The 24,990-nt window shown below is 38.8% G+C and overlaps 1 protein-coding gene across 4 annotated transcripts in view; it reads right to left on the minus strand.

Annotated features, from left to right (window-relative positions):
• SATB1 (SATB homeobox 1) overlaps positions 1-24,231 on the minus strand; it is a 79,877-nt gene extending 55,646 nt beyond the window's left edge. For 2 of the 4 annotated variants that reach the window (XM_062215164.1, XM_062215156.1), the window contains exons 1-5: positions 23,608-24,230; positions 20,760-20,994; positions 16,913-17,089; positions 16,035-16,161; positions 15,179-15,302 (exon numbers count right to left, since the gene is read on the minus strand). In XM_062215164.1, the coding sequence (XP_062071148.1) occupies positions 15,179-15,302; positions 16,035-16,161; positions 16,913-17,089; positions 20,760-20,970 (639 nt within the window). In that variant the 5' untranslated portion in view covers positions 20,971-20,994; positions 23,608-24,230. Of the gene's footprint in view, positions 1-15,178; positions 15,303-16,034; positions 16,162-16,912; positions 17,090-20,759; positions 20,995-23,596 lie in introns of all 4 variants that reach the window. The other 2 variants (XM_062215143.1, XM_062215150.1) reach the window with 2 other exon arrangements.
• Between the last annotated feature and the right edge of the window lie 759 nt (positions 24,232-24,990).

Genomic DNA, 24,990 nt, shown 5'->3' on the forward strand with positions numbered 1-24,990 from the left:
CATTCGTCTCATAGGGTTATTTTGGGAATCCATTCATTCAGGTATTTTTTTTTTAATTCATTCAACAGATATTCATTGAACTCCTACTATGCACCAAGCAGTGGACAAGTCAGTAGGAAAATAATGACTTGAAGAGACACACTATCTACCCTTGGACAGACAATAATAATGGATGTGATGCAATTAGCACAGAGCCTGGAATATATCAAATATAGACGTAAGAGATGTTAATTACTATGACAACCTTCTGCCTCTTCTTCATTGGGCTTTCACTGTATGATCACATTTCAGATCAGTGGACTATGCTTTAAATAAGACGAATATCAGATAACATTTCCAAATGATACATTTTAAGTCACATAAATTTTCATATGAAGAATGAAGAGTGTACTAATTAAATTATTAAGTCACAAGTCGGGTCAAGAGATAACAGAAAATACCAAGGGAAAGTATTCCTATTTGTTCTATTATTCCAATTTCGTGGTATTTCCTGAAGCCGGCCTGTGTCTGTGTGCAACACCAGGAAGATATACACCACTCCTCTAATGTGGAGGCTAGGCTTGTGCCCTGCCCGCTCCCATCTCCAGCTAACAGCTGCTCATTCCTCGGGATACATCTCTGGCATCCTTGCTTCCGCCACGCACTTCATCCCTTCCCAAGCATCCTGCAGATAGTGCCACCATAGCACCACTCACATTTTGTTTATTTTCTTACTAGACTGTGAGCCTTATCTCGACACAGCCTGGACGCATCACAGGGCTGGGCACATATCAGGCGATCAATAAGCAGTCACTGAAAGTCACTGCAGGCCAGCAGAATATCCATCTCCCTTTTTTCTCTTTAAAGGTGAATGGTAATGGCAATTTAACTGTCACATGAATCTTTAAAATCCATCACTTTCGGCTGTCATCATGATAGAATCAAAGTTTCAAGAACCTATGTTCATTAATTTGCAAGAGATCCCTTCCCAGGTTTTTCAAAATATATCCACACAGATGTCTCGGAAGTTGCAGTGCTCGCTGGTTGTTATTCCAGTTCTCTCTGTGTCTATTTATATGAGCTCTCCAAAGCACTTTGAAAAACACACAACTTGTATGGCAAGTTTCCTATTCAGTGGTTGGTCTGTATAAAAATCAATGTTCAGGGAATAAACGAATCCAACTGACAAAACTCAAGCGGTTGAAATCCCAAGTTCAAATTCTATACAGCACACCAACCAATAAATAGGCCACAGCTTTCAGTGTTGGGAAATACAATTGGAAAGTCGGCAGAAATTGGCTGTGGGTCTCATAACCCCAGTGTGACACAATATTCTCATCCTAGGAGCCAAGTTGTAAGCTTTTCTAAGATCCATAAAGCACATGTCTACTCCCTATGAGGAGCTTCAGTGCTTTCTGAGAGTCTGCTGAAGTTCCGATCTGAAAGAATGCCATCTTCACAGAAACCCCAGTACTCTAGAATGATACCATCTGCCACAGGCTGAGCTTCCTTTTCAGCCAAATACATTATTTATAACCTTTCTAATTGTGAAAAGGTAAGGGGAATTTTTTCTAAAGGCTGACTTAGATATAGTTAGAACATTCTGAACCTTTGCTCTAAAATCTGCAAGTCTTTAAATATGAACAAACAAAAAATACAAGGAATTGGTTGAGGTTATATAATTTTTGAAAATGTTATATTCTTTCAAACCCCTGCTGGAATATCACATATACTATAGGCATACATTTATAACACATTTAGAAAATGGAGGAAGATGTTTTATTTTCTCACTTGGTCATCTTAGTAACAATGAATACACAGGGTCTGGGAGGGGTGAGGCCATCTCAGAAAAGATTCTCCAGCTAGGGAAAGGCAGTGATCTGATTCCTCTTAAAAATGCTTTGTTGTGCCTTTAACAACAACCAAAAAAAACCCACCCCAAAACAATGCTAATCAGGTTATTCAATCATTTAAACCAAAACTGTTCATGCTTTTCTGCCAAATCAACCAACCACAGCAAAATCTGTTATCTCTGATTGCTCAGCTTCCAGTCAAAAAACAGTTAACCCACACTATACCAAAAGTTTTCCAAAATACCCTCAGAGCTCTGCGTGCTCACAGAGAATAAAGAGAAAACCATGCCATCTTTAAAGGGTGACTGGAGTGCTGTACTGTATTTGCATATTACAATATACTCTAATAAACTAAACAGTCTGCACAAGAAGCCAGCAGCTCCCTTGCATTTCATCATTTCATGTGATCTTCACACTTGCTTTTTGTGCACCTTTTTTTTTTTTTTTTTTTGAAAACCAGAACTTGGCATCATGATCCAAACTTACTAAGGACTTGCTTATGGGTAACTGAAGTGGGAGCAGGTAGTGAGAATATCTACAAAATGGTGGTTCCCCATGTTTAAAGCTTTCAGGCTCCCTCAGCAGAGAGGGCAAGGGCTACAACATCTTATTTACACAATTATCTAAATACGATTAAACAGCTGATGGACAAATATTAAACTGGAAAATGTATAGTCATTTCAGCTTAATGTAATCCTCTTTCTGTAAACACCCAAGATGATTTTTTTCAACCAGAACAGTCCTGACATCTCATAAGCCTAAGGGTGAATAGCAAGAGATTGTTTTTGATAGTTATAAATATTCAAAAGACATGCAGACCATCTGCTTTCATAATACAGGTAAAGCAAGACTGAAATGGTGACTGCTGTATAAAAATGATTCTTTTAACAAAGTCTTCCTCTCCTCGAAAACTATAAAGACAGATGTCAAAAACTGTTTACACAGAGCAATCAGGAGCGTGCAAAATGTAATATTCCTTTTACACACAGTGCTTGCTAAAGAGATTTTTTTTTTCTTTTTCTTCCCATCTGTGTGTTGCAACACATTTCTACAAGTTAAAAACATTTTTTTCAAACAGAGATCTCATGAATACCCAAAAACATGCTATCTGGTTTCTGAATGCTAATTAATTTCAACTAAGGAATCTGAATATCTTTTTCTGTAGGAAGGAATGTATGTTTTGAATTGGAATACTCTAGAGACAGCAAGGGGAATAATCTGGCACAGGTTTACAATTCCATAAGGCAAATTTCATGGTTCTACCTTGTCTATGATACCTCATCTACCTGTTATGTCCATGTTTTAAATGAAAGCATATCATTGCTAATGTCTTTGGCATAAAGTCTAAAACAATTGTTCTCTGAAACAAATGCCTGCACATGCAAAATGTGTATCAAAAAAACGTTTAACTCCTCAGTTTAGGCAAACTGACGTCTGAAGCCCTACAGCTAATTTTCAGAGCTAAAACCAATCTTGATAGAAACCTTCTTATGTACTGTATTAATGGCACAGAGGCATTAAGCACTTTTTAATAATGTTCAATAAAATAAGCATTTACTGAGCAATCTGTCAAACTACTGGCTTTTTATTATAACTTTATTTTTCGAGAAGTACAATGTCACACACTTTGATCTCCCTCACCTCTGTGCAAGACCTGTTTGCTTATGGCCTGAATTTTTATAGCAGTTTTTCACATGCTGTGGAAAAGCCAAAAGCGAAACTTTAACTTCCGATCAACTTCACATTCAAATACAATTGAATTGACTCTATAATTCAAATATAATTTTAATAGAGATTCTCTGCAAATGGAGTTTTCTTTTAATCCCAAAGGACATCAAATACTACAAACATGCTCTAAAAGGCATATGAGATACTGAAAGAGGATTAATTGTTGAAAATTAACAGGTAGTCCCCATCTGGTATTGGGGGTGGGAAGGATGGGAAATGGGCTTCAACTAATGCAGCGAATGACAGGATTTCTAAGTGTACTATTCTGTTTGTGCTTGTTAGCTTATGTTCCCCAAATCTTTCCCTCTGGATCCTCTATTGCTTTCTAAGCTATTCTCTTGGGAAATACAACTGGGGCATATTCTGATTCTCAATTTGTTGAGAACAGACTAATCACTTCTAAATTTTACTTAAACTCCAAGTTGTCAGTTATGACTCTTGCCATCTTGATCAATCCCAGTGCCTGGAAATCACATTTTCACACAAAATAACCCTGGCACATCACTAAAAATGGAAACTCAGTACAAAGTTCTTAAGGAATACAAAAGGAAGCACAAAGAAACATATCCAACTCTATTTTAATTTTCCTGCTACATTTCCTAAAGGTAAAATGTAGGTGGAAAATAAAAGTCCAGAAAAAAGATCTCAAAGATTTTTATTAAATATCCAATTCATAACTTGTAAAGGAAATGTTGCTTCACAGTTTATCTGGTTCTTCTAAATTACTAAGATAATTTTATGTAATGCCCTAATATCTTTTGACCAGATTCTCTTAGTCTGTCCTTTTGTGTAAGTACCTATCTAGATTTTTCTACATCTATATCTTCTTATCAAACAAATGGACTATATTAGTAAAGAAATTATGCAATATTTAATTTAAAATGTATTGTTATTAAGGGCATGTAGTATTTAAAATTAACTGCATGTAGAGGCTATAAAATACAAGAGGACTGGAACTAGATCATCTCCATCAACCCTTCCAACAGCTTTAAGAGTCTATGAAATCTATGTGTCTTCCCAAACTGAGTGACTAATGAAGAGTCAATTATAATATACATCATTCCTCTCCAGGTACTCTCGGTGTAAGCACCAACTAGAGATTTACTTTTAAGAAGGTGACAGTCCTTGAGTACCTTACTTACAATATGATTATTAAAAATATACTTGTTAAATATTACACTAATATAAAAAAATTTGACAAGCTTTTCATTACATAAATCTGAATTCAATGGCTTTTGATTTTATAGTAAAAATTAGTTCTGAACATTACGAATCTTAAGCACTCTGTACCAACTTATATACTTGAGGAATGCTTGCTAATTCTCAGATGCCCTTGTGTAGTTAAACCTCTCATCTCCACAGAGATTAAAATGTCTAGTATCTGTGCTTGAAACTAGAAGGAGGGGCCGGAGCTGTGGCATAGTGATAAAGCCACCACCTTCAGTGCCAGCATCCCATATACGTGCCAGTTAGAGTCCCAGCTGCTCCACCTTGATCCAGATCTCTGCTATGGCCTGGGAAAGCAGTAGAAGATGGCCCAAGTCCTTGGGCCCCTGTGCCCATGTGGGAGACCTGGAAGAAGCTTTTGGCTCCTGGCTTCAGATTGGTGCAGCTCCAGCTATTGCAGCCACCTGGGAAGTGAACCAATGGATGAAGACTCTCTCTCTCTCTTTCTCTCTCTCTCTCTCTGCCTCTATTTCAAATAAAAATAAATCTTTAAAAAAAAAAGTAGAAGGAAAAAGATATCAAATTTATGTTAAGTTGCAGAGGTCCTAAGAATAGCATTTTGAACATACTCTAAGCTGGAGTGAAAACAAGAACTAAACTGCATTGAACAATTCAATTTTCCAAAAGTAAATACTAGAAGTAGGCTCTGCAACTCTGCACAGGATACTGTGTATTCCTGCTTCGTGCTCTCCATGTGAATGCTATTAGATTTTAGCCATATTGCCTAAAAATGGGGGTATGTGGAGCAGAGCGAGGAGAAATACCATGCTGGCTTTTCGCTTTGTTCAGCATCACTGGGAATCTCATGAAACCTATGGAGGCTCTGGCCTCTACAAAGTGGCTTACAACTTCAGAGTCTACATAAATCCCTGGAAGCCTGTCATAGGCCTGGTCCGTGTACCACATTCACATCTGCTCCAAGACTTCATGGAGGTTTTGAGCTACACTACATCCTTGATTCCTGTGTTGTTGTCACTGTTAGCTTATAGCCGAGAATTTTCATGTCTACTAAAAAATATGTATAAACCAATGTCACCTCTGGATTGAGCCATAAGGAAAAAACTCAAATTTATGTCTTCATCTCAATCAATATCATGGAAATCCTTCACGGCCTAGGAAAATGTCATCTTCTGGTACCCAGCTCTTCAGTAGGAGTTAGGGTGGAATGGTCAAAATGTACTTCATAAAGTAAAGAGCTTGGTCCATCAGTGGATGCCTGGGACCAGGGCGAGGTGGGGAGCACAAATCAAGTCCAAAGCCTATGCTGGAAGAGCTGGACAGTTATCTGCACTTGCAGCTCTCTCTATATTCAGATGATTCTGGACCTTGATACAACGGACTTGAAAACATTGCATGTGTATGGTCCTCCCTGGAGTATCCAATGCCAAATACGGACTTTAGAACACCAACTGAAGAATGGGCATTATGAATGAGCATGGGGTAACTGTAGCAACATTTCCACGCTGGCAGCATCAGGATCTTTGTCTATAAATCACTTGACACTGTTACTAAAATCTCTATTTTTCTCTTAAATATGAGAAGAAAATGGACAGGCAGAGGTGACAGTCAAAAAGTGTTAAGTCTCTCTGTCTCTGCAACTGTGCCTTTCAAATAAATAAATAAGTCTTCAAAAAAAGGGGGTGGGGGTAGGGGTTATATCCCATATGGGCGCTGGTTTGAGTCCCACTTGCTCTACTTCTGATCCAGCTCCCTGCACCTGGGAAAGCAGCTGAAGGTGGCCCAAGTGTTTGAGCCTCTGCGCCCATGTGAGAGACCTGGACAACACTCCTGGCTCTTGGCTTTGGCCTGGTCCAGCCTTGGCCTTTGTAGCCATTTGGGAAGTGAACCAGGAGACAGAAGATCTCTCTCTCCCTCTCTCTTTCTCTCTCCCCCTCCCCCCCAACTTTGTCTTTCAAGTCTTTTTTTTAAAGCATAAGTCTCAAATATAACAAAAAATTGAGACAAAATAGAAATCATTAGATTGAAATACATGTTCAATTGTAGAAGAAAAATTTTAAATGTGCCTAGAAATGCCAGAAATAGTTGGTTAAAGCTGGTAGTTAACTGTGATGTATAATTAGGTCTTTTTGAGCAGTTTTTAGATGTTTGGTCCCTTGTACCTCTCAGACTATTGTTTTACTTATAAACATATAAGTTTTGTACATATATCCAGGAACTTTATAAAATGAGCAAAAATGTGAGAAAGTCTGGAGCATCAGGTTTTCTCAGAGGAAAAAAAAAAAGAGAATTAACTTACCCTTGGTTAGGTAAACTAAAAACTGCAGGATTAAACATAAAAGGAAAGTATGTCAGGGAATATGCTAAAAAGAGTATCCATAAAGTAGTACTAATAAAACTGCTGACATCTTGTATTGGTTTATGAAACAAATGTGGTATAAATCCTATGAAGTTGTTTCAGTTTAACGAATATTCCTGAGTTCCTACTACCTGCCAGGATGGTCACAGGACTGTGATGATGAATAAAACTTAGTTGCTTTGGGATAATCAATTACAACATACACAGTCCAGTTTGCCTACAGAGAATTTCAAAACAATGTGGAAAATGCTGTCTATTATGGGTGAAGAAAGGGAGGAGACAGATAATTGGGTACTGGGACTGGGGTGAAGGTAAAAAAAAGGCTCATATCCTGATGACAATCCCATGAAGCACCTTTATTCGTTTTGATTCTCAAGTCTAAACTATCATATTTGATTAAGCTGCAAATGAAAGCACAAGCCTTGAATTCTTCCCTACGACAGAACTTTACACTGACTGTAGGAATGGTATTAAAATTATCCCTTGAAGGTGAGAATGATTTGAAATATGGTCCTTTCATTTTTTTCACGAAATTTTTTTTTTTTCATTTTCCAGTAAAAATGAAGATTGCATTAAGACCTCTTATGTAGCAACAATACTTCTCAGAGAAACCAGGGCCATTAGATGAGGATACTGAGGAGACCAAGTCAGTTCGTACAACTGGTCACAACACAGCTCACATTCCTGACGCACATAACGCTTTGAGCCACTAATTAAACGAGTGACAAAATGAAGTCACTGAAGATATACACCACCTTAAGAAACAGTCCCCTTAAAAAGGAAAAATCAAGCTCTAACCTATATGAACATAAGCCAGGAACTTCAATATAGAGGAAACTCCCATTGTTAACACTCACTGCCAGTTCACTTTGTATTTTTTAACTACCTAGGAATAAATGCTGGATTGATAGTAAGATGTGACAAGCTTGGAACTGTCAGTGGTACCCAATAATGAAGTAGCATGTCTTGTTATCCAGATAAGAATGTGATCTCAAATGGTACTAGCAATTAAAGCTTTAATCTCTTCTTAACTTCCAATGTATCATCTGGTTTGCATCTTTAACCCCTCTGGGTAAACTAAATCACATTAGCATTTCTAAGGGAAAATATTATAATGCAAAAGAATCAATATTTTTTTAAAGAAAAGATGAGGACTAAAGACAGAAAAGAATGGGAGAGAGGGGTTGAAAAAAAGACTTACAGCCAGCCACCTTCTCTACAAAGAAGAATTCAGCAACCTTATGAATTGTCCATGATGAAATCCAGCACCCCATAATACTACATATTAGAACACAATGCAATCTTATATTTCTATAGCGCCCTTCATGCAAGCATCCCAGGGTGCTTTACAATCATTATGAGTTAAAATTAAAACTGAAGCACATACAATTCCTAATAGAATCATTTTAAAAATGCTAAACAGAACAAATAACTTTTAAGTCTAGATTTAACAGTCCCAACAGCCAGAGCGTTCCGTACTTCAATTGGCAATGAGCTGCAGAACCAGGGCTGCGGCTCTCCCCTGTTATGTTAAAGGCTCTCTTATGTTTTTTATACCCACAGCATGTTATAATCAAGCAGTTTCCAATGAAAGAAGGAAAAATTGGATGTACGTATCCGTTTGTTTAGATTATTCTGAATTTCGGATTTGTGTTTGTTTGTTTATGAGTTTGTCTAAGGCCCATATCTGGCATGAAATAAAACAGATTTTTAAAAGCAAATCCAGATGAAGTCCAACTTGAAATTTAAGTAGTAATTGAGAAAAAAGATCTCAAAAAAAACACTTGAAAACTAGCCCTGCTTTAGCAGAAATTAATTTGATTAGGATGATTTGGTTAAACTCTTTTAAATAACTAGAAAATAGCTTTAATAGGCTTTCTCTCAGACCATGTCTACTCCTAAGTCTCAAAAATATTTATTATTCTGCACGTCAGATAAGAGAGAGAGGGAATGCTCTGATGATATGGTAATTCTCCCTGCGTTAGTGATTTTGAGGTCAAAGGAAACCTGTCCCTATCTAAAACAAGTCATAGGTAAAAATCTATTAAGTGAGAATGAAGTACTTACATGCTGCTAAGCACTATTTAAATTGGCATGGTTTAAACTTCTTTATGTTTTACCATTGTGAAAATATAGTGGCTATAAAATATTTGAGTTCAATCCATTTTAAGTTAGATGCTTTATTAAGTTTGGCTTTTTTGATTAATATATCTGAAAGGTTACAGAAAGCTAACATCAAGCTACTGTAAAACCCTTATGTATCTAAATCGGCTAAAAATGAGCTTGATATATTAGATTCAAAAAGGAAAACCTGCAATTTGGAGAACACTTCTATTGTAGATTAGATATATCATAATATTAACACAGAACAGACATCTCACTAAGTTGAAAGAGGAACAAGAATGATGTCATGACTGGTTGAAAAGGAGACAAAAAAAATTATTTGATTATAAGTCTTATAATTCACACAACTACCCATAGAACAGTTTGGTTTACCATTTTCTTTATGGATCTACCATTAATGCAATTGCTGGAAATGGTAATAATATCTAATCTGTACAAAGTAGTTCGGTGTCTGACAAAGCAGATATTCATAACCTCAGATTCCCATGGTCAGCAGGCTAAGAATTAGGAAACGTCTGCAATTTTAAAAAGGAAAGATCTTTCATGAAGCTTTACCCTAAAACACACAGTGTTTAACCACAAGATGTATATAACCTTATGCTGGGAAGGGGCAAGTACAAAATCCTCCAAGCACATTTCAAATATGAAACTTCTATTTTTAAAGGTAGCTACCAGTTATATTCTTGTCCATCAGATGAGGTCAGTCTGATGACTACGGTCCGTACTTTCAATAGACCCAAGAAATTTAACTGCCCACTTTTCCAATAAAAATGCCTAACATTGGCCGGCGCCGTGGCTCACTAGGCTAATCCTCCGCCTTGCGGCGCCGGCACACCGGGTTCTAGTCCCAGTCGGGGCACCAATTCTGTCCCGGTTGCCCCTCTTCCAGGCCAGCTCTCTGCTGTGGCCAGGGAGTGCAGTGGAGGATGGTCCAAGTGCTTGGGCCCTGCACCCCATGGGAGACCAGGAGAAGCACCTGGCTCCTGCCATCGGATCAGCGCGGTGCGCCGGCTGCAGCGCGCCAGCTGCGGCGGCCATTGGAGGGTGAACCAACGGCAAAAGGAAGACCTTTCTCTCTGTCTCTCTCTCACTGTCCACTCTGCCGGTCAAAAAAAAAAAAAAAAATTATAAAAAAAAAATGCCTAACATTGCCTTAAGGTCTAAATGAAAGGACTATTCGCTCAATTATATCTACTGATCTTGAGGGTATAGAAAAGAAACAACTACACAGGGTTACCTATCTAAACCTTCTGGAAACTCCCAAATGCAAGATTATGCCACAAGTCAGTTCCAGTGGTCTAAATCACTCCCTTATATCCTAAATTAGGAGCATGAAATGATGGCACTTTACAATCAATATACAAAAAAAAAAAAAATTCAAAGACACAAAAGTAAAACACATGTTAAATGTATTGAAAACACAAAGATAATTGGAAAACTACAAGTACATAAGAGAAATAAAGTGTATTCTGATAATGAAACACATCAAATTAATCTGAGAAAGGCTCATCCTTTTTTTCTTTTTAAGCTTCTTTTATCTGTTTATGTGACCAAGAACGATGCCTAGTTAAGCTCCCATCATGGGGGTATGAAGTCTTACCTTTCCACTTTAACAGCTACATACCCAGGGACATTCATCTAAATATTCTATGCCTCAGATTTCTAATTTGAAAATGGACGAATAGGGTGAGAGAGGCACTCTTCCCATATCAAAAGCACTAAATGAAAGCTAGCATCATTTTTTTCAACTATTAAGAGGTGTTGTCCTTATTGCTACATAGAAAATAGGCTACATGACACATGACAACCCGTCAATGTAGTGAGTGAATGTATGAATACATGAACAAATTTCACAGGCTAAGCTTTCATGTAAAATACAATATATGAATAATGATGTATTAGAAATATTAAAACATGTTATTTCAGTTCATTTTGGAAAAAAGTTTGCTTTAAAAAATTTCTATAACATAGATTTTTAAACTATTGCTCCAGTGTTACTGATAAAACATACTGAAAATCAACTGAAAACTTAACTTTAATAAATGCCTATGGAAATGACTGTCAAATGTCAGAGATTCAGCCTGGTTAAAGACTAAGCTTCAAAAGGGCAGGATAGTTGGGTATTTTTTAAATCTTTTTCCAGATGTTTCAGGAAAATGAAAATTGAGAAATTATCTTCTTCAGTATTACTTTTAAGTAGAATGTTCAAATTTAAGTTTATCATAGATATTTTTTGCTACTTTGAAATATAAATGACAATTCCCACTCACTTTATGTAGGACTTGGCTTGGAGATACCTTCTTCTCCCCAGGTGAGAGATGAAATAGAAAATAACCCAATGTCTTAAAAATGTGACAGGTGTGAAATGTTCCTGCAGCATACATACATGCATATGGTGAAGGGAGAGGGGGGTAAAAATGCATATAGCAGATTACCATCTCCCAGGAATATCTGACTTAAACATTTTTAGTAGGAAGACATTAGGTTGGGGTAAGTAATGCTTGACCTTTTCCTTATGGTACTTTTAAAAGATCAATCTATCCATATATCAGAATTTGTCCAGTGTTTAAATTCAATTTGTAGGGCAGGCACTTAACCTAGTAGTGGATAAGACGCTATCTGCATCTCACAGCTGAGTACTTGGGTTTGATACCTGGCTCCACTACCAATTCCATTTTCTTGCTACTGCAGACCCTGGGAGGCAGTGGTGATGGCTCAAGTAGATTGCATCCTGCCACCCACAGAGGAGACCTGGATTGCACTCCTACTCCTGGCTCCAACCCCAGCCTAGTCCTGGACTTGCAGGCATTTGGGGAGTGCAGGGGATGACCCCTCTATCGGTATCATTGCCTCTCAAATAAAGAGGGGAAAATCATTTTCTGAAACTAAAGGAAAAACTAGCATCAAAATTCAATGTTTTATTATACACCAAAATATTTACTTTTTTAACTTTCAATTTACCCTCCAAATCATCAACCTCAAAAGTCTCAAAGCTATAGGTTTTCTTGCACCTGACAGGTTTTACTCTTTCCTGTTTAGTTGAAGTTCAGAATGCAACACACAATTACCTAACCACATCCACTGAAAAAAGCAAAAGCCAACAACAAAACACCCAACCTCCAATCTATAATGACCTAAGACTTTTAAAACATTTTGCAAAAATAAACAAAATACTTGGGCAAATTAATGATAGGAAAGCAGTATCAGAAATAAAGGTATGACTGCAAATCCAATCACATGCTCACCTATGAAATTTCCGCAGCTGACGAAAACCTTGCACATATCAAATAAAACATTGCACCAAAATGTTAGTATTCATTTTTAAATCAATACTTACTTTAAAATTATCATTGGGCAAGGACATAAGCTTAGCAAATCAGAACTTTTGGGTCAGTCATTAACCTTGAATTTAATCTTTAGGGACACTGACTCCTTCCTTTGTCAAAGGAGGTGGCTGGGAAGGATAATCCCTTCTAATTCTAAGAATCCAGGTCCAATGGAACATTTGATTAGCAGGTGTTAGACAATCCTCCTAAGGGGGCTTGAGGCAGGCATCAAACATCCACGGTAAATTCCTGGTGGCCTCCCATTTCCTCCTAACCCTCTACCCTACATAGTGGTCTGCTTGCCTACAGGGTGGACTTTCTACTAACCATAGTATTTAGGAGAACTGTGGCCATACTTGACACTGAAATATTTTATTATGCTAAACTAAACACTTGATGTACAATAAAATGTATACACTGAATTGTAGGCAAAAGCTCTTACATGAATGAAACAAAACTCCACAGGAGAAGTAAAGCCTTGATACAGAACACATTTTGGATGAAGGCCTAACTTACGGAGACTGCACCTTAGGTTTAATCATTTTAGAGAGAGAAAAAAAAAAATAAACAAGTGAAAAGTAGTTTACAATAAAAACATTCTTAGTTCAGTATCAGATTTATGGATTCATTCTTGAGAAATGGGTGACAATACAGTCAAACATAAAATAATGGCTTCATTCAGAGAACAAGTTAAATTTTTTCATAATATTAAATATTAAATTAATTTCAAATATTTGCTACCACTCACTTCTAGACCACCCATAAATGTTTTGAAAGTTTTTTTTTAAAGAAAGAGAGATTATAATTATAACCGTTGGTGGAATTATAGCCTAGTCCCATCACCTAACAATTACAGAGGAATCTCCAGCTACACCAGGCCACGCGTTCGTCTGAAGACCTTGCTGTGGAAATTCATCAGTGCACGACTACAAAGCCACGTCCTGGATTTCACTTTGTCATTCTGTTTAATGTTATAATAGCCTATGTTCAATTCATTTCCTATGACAACATTAAGTAAATTCACAATTATATATGTAAGTTATAGTGAGGTGGAGCTTACCGGCTGAATGTTGATATCAATTAGCAATTAGTTCTCACTGTCTGTATTCGCATTTATACTAGCATCCTCTTCTCCAGCTCGTAGTAAATATCTTAAGTCTTTGTCTAAATCTACTTCCAAAAGTCAGTGGAACATCGAGGAACATGAAAATATGCAAAATTCTGACAATGTGTGTTTAAATTATGTTTTAGCTCTGAGTTTAATGTTGATTTCTAGATTATTTCAAATTTTCAAATGCTACTGATCAAATAACATGTTATCTGGAGTTGTCTGCAAACACAAAATCCCAGCAATAAGGGTCACCCTGCTTTATTATGTCATTCTATTGATTTGACTGTATTCAATTAATTTAAATTACTTTTACTCAAAGGTTATACATTTACAACCTCTCTATTCCAAGGGTGAGAGAAGCAAGAAAAAGGATTAGCTGAAGGTGTAACTGAATTCACGAAAAAGTTTGCTCTGAACTCTAAGAAATGGACTATTCAACATACAGTAGAAACACATTTTGAGAATCTCTCAATTGCAGATATGTTTACAGCAGAGTTATACAGTTCAAATGGCTGACAGACTAACATTCAGAATTACATTTTAAACTTGCAATAAAAGAAAACTTGAAAAGTTTAGTAAAAACCTAGTTAGACCAGCACTTTAATTAGACTTTGCCATGGAATAACCTTAAAACTGGTTTGGCACTAGGAGAGGGCATTATAACACATTTATGTGGTGACCACTGGCGCAGCCCAGTGAGAGCAGGTATATAGCATCCTTTTCCTATTTTTTTATTTGAAATCAACTAGCATTATCAAAAATGCTTGATTTTAAATCTACGAAGAAGGGAAACCTCTACCTAGAGTTTTGGTTGTCCTCTATCAATATTCATTCTGAAAACTGAAATACAATAATAATGAATCTATTTATCATCTCAATGGTATGACAGGCACCTCGGATGCAAAAAAAAGAAACAAAATGCCACTTACAAAACAAAAATAAGAAGTAAATTAATGCTACAGAACTGGTTACAAAATCCTTTCAACCTTTAGCTATGGGAAAAAGATTTTTTCTTGCTTTTCTTGGTATTTTTACTAAATATTTCCTTTCTGACATTTTGGTATAAACAAAGTACCCAAGAACTGTACCTTTGTCTCCTTTAGAAAGCATGTTGCAGTTTTGCACATGAACTCTACACTGCCATTCCCACTCACCAAAGCTCTGTGTAAGTCGTACCCGCTCAACACTTTCCTAAAAAGGGCACTCAGGAGAATGTAACCAGTACGCTTAGAGCACTCTGAACACAAATCTAAAAACCAAGCAGAATAGTCTTCTGCTAGACTGTTTTTCCTGTAAATAGTCGTTCGTCCTTTTCCATAAGGGAGGAAAAGTGTAAAGGCTCTGTTCAGAATGAATCAGGCACATTTTAAAAGGTCAGCAGTGGTCAAGCCACTTTGCATTCTGGCAGATTCTTGCTTCCGATACCAGTTGCTTTAAACTATGGAGGCCTATCAGACCTCAGATCAGGGCTGCCCATGAAGTCTTATTATTTATTACATGCTATGCTAAGTACCTGTGAAAGGGGGCACTCCTTGGCCAACGAACTCTGATTCATATCTTTCAGTAAGTCCTTCAGAGCATTCCTTACTGTGGTGTGCGACCATTGTTCGGGAGGCAAGTCTTCTAGTTTGGGGCAACTATTGGAGACATAGATTAGAAAGGGGATTATTACAAGATTGCATCCCGCTGCACAACATTCCTTTAAGACAGACAGATTTCATTTTGCGCATCAAACAGATGCATCTGGAGATTGCTCTCGGTCTCCTGATTGTTCCGATTAGTTAATTACTTTATACAACACATCTGCTGTATCGATGCATGAATTATACATCAGCTGCCTGTGGTGGCTATTTTTTCATGTTACTTCTACCTTCCTGCTCTGATGCGCTTGGGAAGACAATTTAAGGTGTACTGCTTTCTCACGAGCCATCGTGAAAGGCATTAACTTATTAACTGATTTCCTTTCATTACTCTGTTCATACGAATTAAAATGGTAAAAATATATAAATAAATAAGACTGCGGCAATAGCAAGGAAGGCATTCTTTCACAAAATGTACACAGATGGCACTGTTCATGATATGCAAAAATATTTTTTTCTTAAGTAAACTTTATGTAAAATGCCTTCTTGTAGTGCATCATATAATCGACTAAATGTAAAAGTCTCGTCTTTTGATAACCTGCATAAAGCCACAAACTGGGGAGGGGGGCTGCTTTTAAATTATACACTGAAGACATGGGAAAAAAGCAAAAGGGATAAGGTAACAGAATCACTTTGGATTCATCTTTCCGAAATACAGGCTGAATAAAAATGGAAGGTTTCAAAACATAAGGTAAGAGGCTTCTCCCCAGAACTGCCGTCTTGACTCACCTGTGTAACTGAATTTTCAGTGTGACCACATGATACACGTCTTGCAGCATATCTGCTACCGTGGCATCAGGCGCATCTGTCACATAAGAGAGTGGAACTGGATTCCACTTGCCAACCTGGATGAGCCCTATTCCAGATAAAGGGAATATGTCACTAAATATGTCACCCTCAGATAATATATCTAGTAGGTCTTTTTCCCCCCCTGCCCCCACCACAAGCAATATTGTTATTTCTGTTTGAATGATTCCCTTCCCTCTAAAAGGCAGGTCAATGAAAATATTCGCAGCTTAGCTTTCCAAATTGTGAAATTATGTAAATGACTGTAGGGTTGTTTATTATTTTGGAAATAAAACCCCATCAATAAAACCTATGCATAAGGCCACATTTTCCTAACTTACAGGAAGTTCTAATAAGACATAGCCGAACCAGTTCTAAATGGCTTTACGATTTAGATAAGATTCTCTATTGCAGTGGGAATCAGCATTGAAAAATACTTTACAGCCCATAAAACCATCAGAAACAGAATAAAAGAAACAGAACTAGATATTCAGTCATAAATGCAAATTGACTCTCAACAGTCCATCTGCTCAAATACGCTCCTCACTTCCTTGTGGGTCCTCAGTGGAGCAGATTATTAAGGTCAATAAGCATACTAATGATTCAGCTGAAGTAATTTAAAAAAAAAATCTACCTCGACATTCCACATGAGCAAAATGTGTGTTAACTAAACCAAACTGAATTAAGCCAATTTTTTAAAGCCACAGTCTATAAGGAACCAATGTAATACAGTTCTTTGAACAAAAATATTCAGTGCTTTCTCTACGAGGTAAACAAAGGAAGCCAAGCAATTTTCCCAATCCCACGTATGCATTATTTACCTTTGGCCTGGGCAGCAGAGCTATGCGAATAGCCTAGCGACAGCAGTGCCATTTCTATCAGCTGGTTGAAAAGCATATCCTTTCTCACCAGCACAAATTCCGCATGCTCCTCCTTGCAATCATATTCAATGGCGTTTTCATAATGTTCTACTACACAGAAAACTGGCAGCATGGTTCCTATCAAAGAGATGGGGAAAAAGGAAACCAACAATCTTCAGAAATACAGACTTGGGGGAGGAAAAACTAAATGAAAATAAATCCTGACAACAGTGAGAGAACAGAAACCTGTGCTTCCAGGGCAGGCTGGGTACAGAAATACAGGCAGCATACAAGCACACACATATACACACAAATACGTATTATTTTTGTTCTTTAAAGTTGTAAGAGAAATAGCCACATGGAACGCAAACTTGGCCCGAAGGCAATGTAGGCTCTTGCTCTAATTTTAACAGTGCATTTTCCAAAAGCAATGAATGCAGGATTATCTTTTTGATCAGATAACAATGCTGATGAGAGAGAAATAAGTGTGTCCTATCTGATTTGCTATGAGTGGCATACAACACGCAAACAGAACTCACTACAGTCATCTTCAGAAGAACCCACCTTCCAACTGCCTTCACGCTTTTGTTAGTAATAAACTTTCCCTGCTTGTGTCCAAATTATCTTTGACTGTAAAATGATGATTTTCTCCTTTTTTAGATATTTACTCTAACTGGTTCCAAACTGATGCCTGATAATATACCATTTCAGTATGTGCACAATGTAGATAAATAATGTTTATTTTTGTGACTGCTCATATAATCTATCTGATTAAAAAGATATCACAGTAACTAAGAGTCTTAAAAATGAACAATCTTTGGTACAACAAATATGATAAAAATACGTCAGAGAACAGGAAAGTCGCCTCACCAGCATATACTGGGATAAAAGAATCTGCATGCATTTCATATAGTCTCTCTTTATTTTAACCCGGTGTAAGAACCTAGCAGCCATATTATTAAAAAGCACAGGCTAAACCACTATTAAAAAAGAGGCTTCTGACTAGAAACCAAAATTATGAGATGCTGTGATACTCAAGGTATTACGCAGCACACCGTCAGACTTCCAGTGACAAAAGAAAAGGGTTAAAAGCAGATGCATCTGAACTCTACCATGGCCATGGCAAACTGCCAGGAGGGTATCATCTTTAGCATAAATGATGACAAGGGTTACTTTAACAGGGCACCCAGGATCCCCAATTAGTCCTACAACATTATTGCCTCTATACACTCTGTTCTCTGGACTTAGAGAATTCTACGAACTTCTGAAGATGTCTAGTGCCTACCAACCATAACTAAAATTCAGGATTTCCTACTGACACCAGAGAGGCCCTTTAAAAATTCTCTATTTGCTTGTTTCTGCTGAACAAAAGCCGGCAATAAAACAGCTACATTTTTCTACATGTGTGTCTTCACCAAAGCTTTAGTGAACTGTTCACAAGAGATTCTAGCTCTGACAAACAAACCCCTTCAGGTTTACTTAGAAAAGCTCGCAAACTCATTCGGAAGTACCAACAGGCTAGGCATGAAAAACAAGCCGCAGAGCTTGCCAATATTCTTGTCATTCATTCAGCTGTTTTATACCAGAGAGAGAAGCCGTCAGGGATCAGAAGACGACTTGGGGAGACCACAGCAAAAATAGCAATATGCAAACTGGTGATTTCTTCCTTGGCTTGAAGGTATTTTGGCAAAATCTCCTAAGCAAATAAAAACATTCAACCCCTTTTTCTTAGCCGTGCTTTCTCATCTCAGCCACAATTTTTATCTAGCACCTGTCAAACAGAAACTATGCACATAAAAAAAAAAAAAAGATGAAAAAAAAAAAAATCCACCAAAAGGCTTTAGTAATTTTGTTGTCTGGAGTAAACAGAGATCCTTCTACAATTAAACTGCATTTTTAAAATGTCATTATGAATGCAATGGTATCACAAAAAAGAAAATTGGAAGTGCAAGTACTATACTTTGGGTTTCTCCCCCTCCTGTCCCTGTGTCTTCAAAGAGTTGTGTCAGAACAACAAAAACATACATTTTCCCTCTGAGAGGATGGAACACACGTGCTCTACCACACCTATGACCCTACGCCTCAGGCCTGTGAAGTACTCTAAGTAGGCTTTCCAAATTATTAGAAAATACTGGATTGATTTTCGACTTTATTGATCAAATTCTGAGGTATCCTACAGATAATACTGGTGGCTATACATGAAGTAACCCAGTATCATCTAAACACAAAGCTAGCTGCTGAATCGTGTGGCAAACTGTCTTGGTTGTCCTCCTCTTACTGGGAGTCATGCAGAACAAGAGCCTTCTCTGAACTGATTATTCGTGCTAGTGTTTGCAAGACTTCCAACTACAGCAACTTCATAACCTTCCAGCATTAAAGGGGGAGAGCACTGGTCACTGCTGAATGCTAAAAATACCACATGATTTAAACCTGAAGGCAGTCTTAGAAGCTTTTGCTGAAGGTTTATGAGCCTGTGTAAACAGCACGTCTGCCATAAGGAGCAGTGAAGTCTGTAGAATCCTTGTCTAAAACTGTCCTGGCATTAAAGTTTGCTGTGCAAATATCACATAATACCAGAGACAGCTGAAATCTCCTATTTAGGAATTTATGGAACTTATATGTTTGCAGGCGTCAGAAAGTCTTTTTTATAGAGCCCCAGTGCTTCACAGTACAATATTAATGCACTCTGTTTGAAAAGCCATAATAAATTATATTTTTAATGCTCTTACCCTGGCTTTCTTAAGATGCATACATTCTTGGCAAACAATCAATAAATAGGGTAATCATGAGTAGAGGCCAAAGAATTTGCTGAAGTGCTGTTTTTCCATTTTTAATAGATAAAGATCTAACAATACGGACTGCTGTGTCTGTTCATTTCAGGATCAATATATTCTTTGTTTTCGCCAAACCAAGGAAAAAATAAATGATTGTATGATAAATGTTATGCATCAAACACAATGAAATTCCTCTGCCTTCTAACTTTATCTACTTAATATTCTTGGCTGCTAAAAGATGCATTTTTATCCTTCGCCTAGGAAATGTAAGGAGAATCTGATTCCTGTACATTTTATTCAAAGATAAAATAAAGACCCACATGATACACATATATTACCCTCAGTACAAGCACTACATTACAGTAACAACAGTGTCAAACACATCCCAAGTTGTTAAACTTCGTCACTTTAATACTGGCAGGAAGGAGTCAACACTGTTACATATCTTCCCCTTATAAACCTGCCTCAATCTGTCTTTCATTTATCAAAAATATACAAATATAGCAAAAATTAAAAATTAGAATCATCAGGGTTTTTCACTACTAAACAATAGATTTGTTCTTAATAAACCACAAAAAAAGGCATCATAAAACTTTTACATTATCTTATGTAAAAGATTTCGATGATCCCTGAAACTGCCTTACAAACTGGTAATCCTATGAAAAAGCTAGGGTGGTTCTCAAACAGGCTAAATGTCTTATCCTTAATCAGAGTTAGGTTAAGCAACAGCCACCTACATATCATCTACTACAATAACCTTATGAAAGGACCCCAGTGTAAACGAAGACCAAGACAATCCAAGTCAAGTCTTTATCACCTTAAAAGTTCAATGATTCTATAGTGGAGTAAGATGATCCAACAGAGTCTACACTTTCAAACCTGAGTGACATTACAAATCAGAATGTAGCCAATTTCATATCAGAAAGAGAATCAAAGAAAGGAATGTACAAATCATGTTCTGCCACTCCACCCCCACACAAGGTGGCCTTGGGTACACACCAGGGCTTTCCAGGATTTGGCTCGAAAGTATTTACCTTTCCTAAGGTTGGTTTTCATCAGATGGCCCGAGTGTTTTAAAGGCACTCCCTGCATTTTTGCACCTGTACTCCCAAGCCTTCCTCTTCCTAGCGGGCTCCCGTTCTGCTCCAGGCGGGCAATCTTGGCTGGTGGACCCTTCGGATCACTCACATTGTTAGACATTTCTGAATGTTCTTTCCCCTGAGTTGCCTCGTTCAAATGATCCATACTCAGTCACTGTCTAAAGATCACCTGCCAGAATTTAAAAAGAAGATATGTTATAATTGGGTAGGGGTCTCTACCTCTGTGTGTCCCCTGCTCATGTTTTACTGCTAAATATCTCTCTCCACAAACACATTTGTAAAACTGCTTACCTAGATGTAATATAATACAGATGTTACTATATTTCTAGATAACAGCACTACATTTCCATTCAAATTAACAGAATAATTTGCGGAAACTGTACCAACATACATGAATAAAAAAGTGATTTGTCATCTACAAACAAAACTAAATGGGGGGAAATGGGCTTGCTTTTACAATAAGAATTACTGCAAGTATAGCTAAAAAGAAAACAGCAATTTCTATTTACATATTCCTAACTTTTAAAAATTAGAAACTCATTACAATAGCAACACTTTAATAAGGGTGAAAAGATAATGACAGACTAAAATATCTAACAGTTAAATCTAACACATTTTTATATTTTTACATATATTTTTGTTTTATGAGAAAAAACAAGTACCACCTCCAAAGAAGATAGGAAACATCTGCTGTTTAAACTCCATACTGGCTTTAGAAATTAATGGGAAGGAAAAGTTTTCTACTATCAAAGTTTCAAGAGTTACATGACCTGTTAAATATCTAGTCAAGCCTTGGGTCAAACATGTGATCGGATCATTTCACCCCTAAACAAACAGGAAGACGCAGAAGAGTTCTTCGAACATTCCAGACACTCAAGCATTACAATTCATGTTTTAGAGTTAGCATTTATGTGTCCACTAGTAATAGAGTACTAGTTGTTTAAGTAACAAATAAAACTCTGTGATTTACACACTATATTCATGAGTTAAGTTCACTTTAAAAAAAAAATCTTGATACTGGTAAAACACAATCTCCAGTATTCAAAAGTAATCTCAGTATGCAATGGAATTAACATCATAATTAACTTCAGAAAAAAATTAACAGATAATTATCTTCAGCTATATATTAGACATCAATTTCATACTGTTTACAATAAAGTAATTAGTGTATTATCAAAGTCACTTCTAGAATACAATTTTAACTAGACTTGATAAGAACAGGTGAGTAGAATTATTTTCTAAACTTTTATGGTACTTGAAGGATTGTGTTTACCAAAAAGGAAGGGGATCACACTTAGGACAATCAGAAAGAACAGGATAACCAGAACTTTCCGCCAGCTGTCTAATAATCTGACAAATCTTGGATTTTTAAAAAATTATTATATGGAACTACTCAGACCTGGATTTGAAAGCCAATCTATACTGACTGTTGAAAGCATGGCTTTTCTGTAAACATTTGATTCCTCCATTTAATCATAGACTACTTTGCTTCATTCCATGTTTTACTGTAGAAGGGTGCAATGTTAATCTAGAGGTTTCAAAGCAACTCTAAGAATGTCAATTGAAGAACTATAAAGTTTGAGAAATAATAATGGCTATTTATCTTTGTACTCCAGGGTGGCACGCTGAGAACTAAAGGTTTACCGTTGATCGAGGTCCCATCTGTTTTTGGTTATGAGGTTCATTAACAATAAATGTGCCTTTTTTAACCACTTTTTGTCAAGATTACTCTTTTCCATTATACTAAACTGCAGCCTAAAACCAGAATTAACGATACTGACTTACTCAGTATTATAATGTTTCACGTGGATTATAATGCTGACCTGCTTTTTCTGAAATGGGCTGCCTTATCCCACAGCAGAAGGCAAATTTTAAAACACGATTTAAAAAGAAAATCTTTAAACCCTGGGGCAACTTAAGAAGGGAAAAAATGGGAAGAAAGTAGACAACAGTACCAAAGTTAATGCTACAAAACATATTAAGTAGTCATGCGGCTTAACAGCACTTTAAACTGTACAGCAAATGAAAGTGATAGATTATAATTTAGTTAATGTATTGACAATGAAAACATCGTACAGGTCATGCAAAATTATCTTTTGAATACCCACGTTTAAGCGTCTATTAAACACTAAGTCATCCTGTAAAAAGCTTTACGTTATAAAGCAAAATTATATGCACATAAAACACCCAATTTACTCCTTTAAATTCTATGCCCAAGGCTAAAGTTCACCAAACCACAGTTTGGAATGGAAAAGAGCAACCTCCAACCAGGCCTGCCTGGACTGACAGTAGCGGGACCAACTCCGGGCTCACAGATGCCAGGCTGCAGAGTTTCCTTTGAGTTACACATTTTAAGACCCATTTTAGTGGAACGTCTGGTTGGCACACAGAGAGCAAACTACTTTCTCAAAACCCCATTTCCCTGCCCATGAACTACGACCAAATCTGCCGATTTCTGAATCACACAGTGAACCCAGTTATAGCAATTATTTCCCTTAAAAAGAAAGAAAGAGGCGCACGGAATTCCGGTTTCAAGAATCTATTTTTCTGCAAGGTGGGATCCTTTGCAACGAGTTCCTGGCTGCATCACCTCCCTGGCCCCCCCGGACCCCCTTTATCCCATTTTAAGAGCCGGTGCCCTTATCCGTTCCATAGGGCCGGCACGATCCAGGCCAAGCTTTCCCTGTGACCTTTTAAAGAGACAAAGAAGCAAAGTACTATCTAGAAACAGAAACACTGCAGTTTTACTGAGTGAAATTAGCAAAACCGACCTGAAACTCACCACTTCAAAACTTGACAGCATATAAATAACAAAAACAAAGGAGATTTCCTTTGCAGCCGATTTCTTGAAGAGAAGTTCAAGACTGATGTTTTTCTACGTCCTTTTTTTTTTTATTACAAAAAAAAAAAAAAAAAAAAAAACACCCAGCCAGCAGCAGACCTGAAGGCGACTTCCCCTGAAATTGTATTATTTTCTCTTCCCCTACCCCCGCCCCCCTAAGCGGGGGAAGGGCAGAAAAAAACGTCTAGAAGAGTAGCCATGGGGGGGGGGGCGTTTAAAAAAAAAAATCACAATTCGAAAAACAACATATATGGTTTGTAAAATGTCTAACCTCAGAGAACGGGGTTTCCGAGGGGGAGGAGGGGAGAGTGGGGAGGAGGGAGGAGGGAAGAAGATAAAATTGATCTGACAAGTGATTCGTTGGGGGGAAATCGTAAAAACAAAGCAAAAATCCGTTTGGAGCCGAACACAGCGGCGGTGCTGGGGCGGCGAGGTGGTGCCTGAGGATTCGCTCCAGAAGGCGGGGGTGGGGGGGCCGAGAGGGAAAACGGCTGCGGACAAGGTCCCCGGGCAGGGGCAGAGGGGTCCCCCGGCGTCCGCGCCTCCCCGCTGCGCGCCCGGGCGCCCGAGTGCTCCCGGGGCTGTCACTCGCGGAGTGGCCGTCCCCAGCCCGCGGCCCCGCGCCCCCGCCCCGCCGCCCCCGCCCCCAGCACCTGCGACGAGCTAGGAGCAAACCCCAAACTTTTGCCCGCAGCCTCGCGCCCCCGCCCGGGGCGTCTACCAGGGCACGGCGCCGGGGGCGGGCAGAGGGTCGCGGGCACAGCCCCGGGGAGGCTCGGAAGCGCCACTTGGGATGCCGCCCTCGCCGACCGCAGCCCCGCGGACCCCGTCGCTGCCCATGGACGCGGGGCTGCAGGGAGGGAAGAGGGCGGGGAGGGGGCGCGGAGGCACCCCCGGACGCCTCACCGCCTGGGCAGCCACCAACTCCCCGCCCCCTCCCCGAAAGTCGCCAGAGTCTGAGGTAAACACCGAGCACCACAATGGGCCGGCACTTGGGGGGCGCGCAGCCCGCCAGCCGCCGCCGCCGCCGCCGGCCGGAGGAGGAGTTTGCCGAGCCGCGGCGGGGTCGCGCGGCCCGGGCCCGGGGGCAGCCGCTGCGCCGCGGAGCTGGCGAGGCCGCGGCTCCCGGGCGGCCCAGGGGAGGCGTGCGCGCGTGTCTGTGTGCGTGTGAGCCGAGCCCCCGGACGGGGCCGCTGCTCCGCGCTCGCTCGCTCGCTCGCTCTGCCCCTCGCTGCCGTCTCTGCCCCCATTAAACGATCACGAGTGACTCATCCCGGCCGCCGCCGCCGCCGCCGCCGTGCCCAGCTCGGCCCCGCGCGTCCG

This window comes from Lepus europaeus, chromosome 2, assembly GCF_033115175.1.
Source record: "Lepus europaeus isolate LE1 chromosome 2, mLepTim1.pri, whole genome shotgun sequence".
In the NCBI taxonomy this organism is placed as follows: domain Eukaryota; kingdom Metazoa; phylum Chordata; class Mammalia; order Lagomorpha; family Leporidae; genus Lepus; species Lepus europaeus.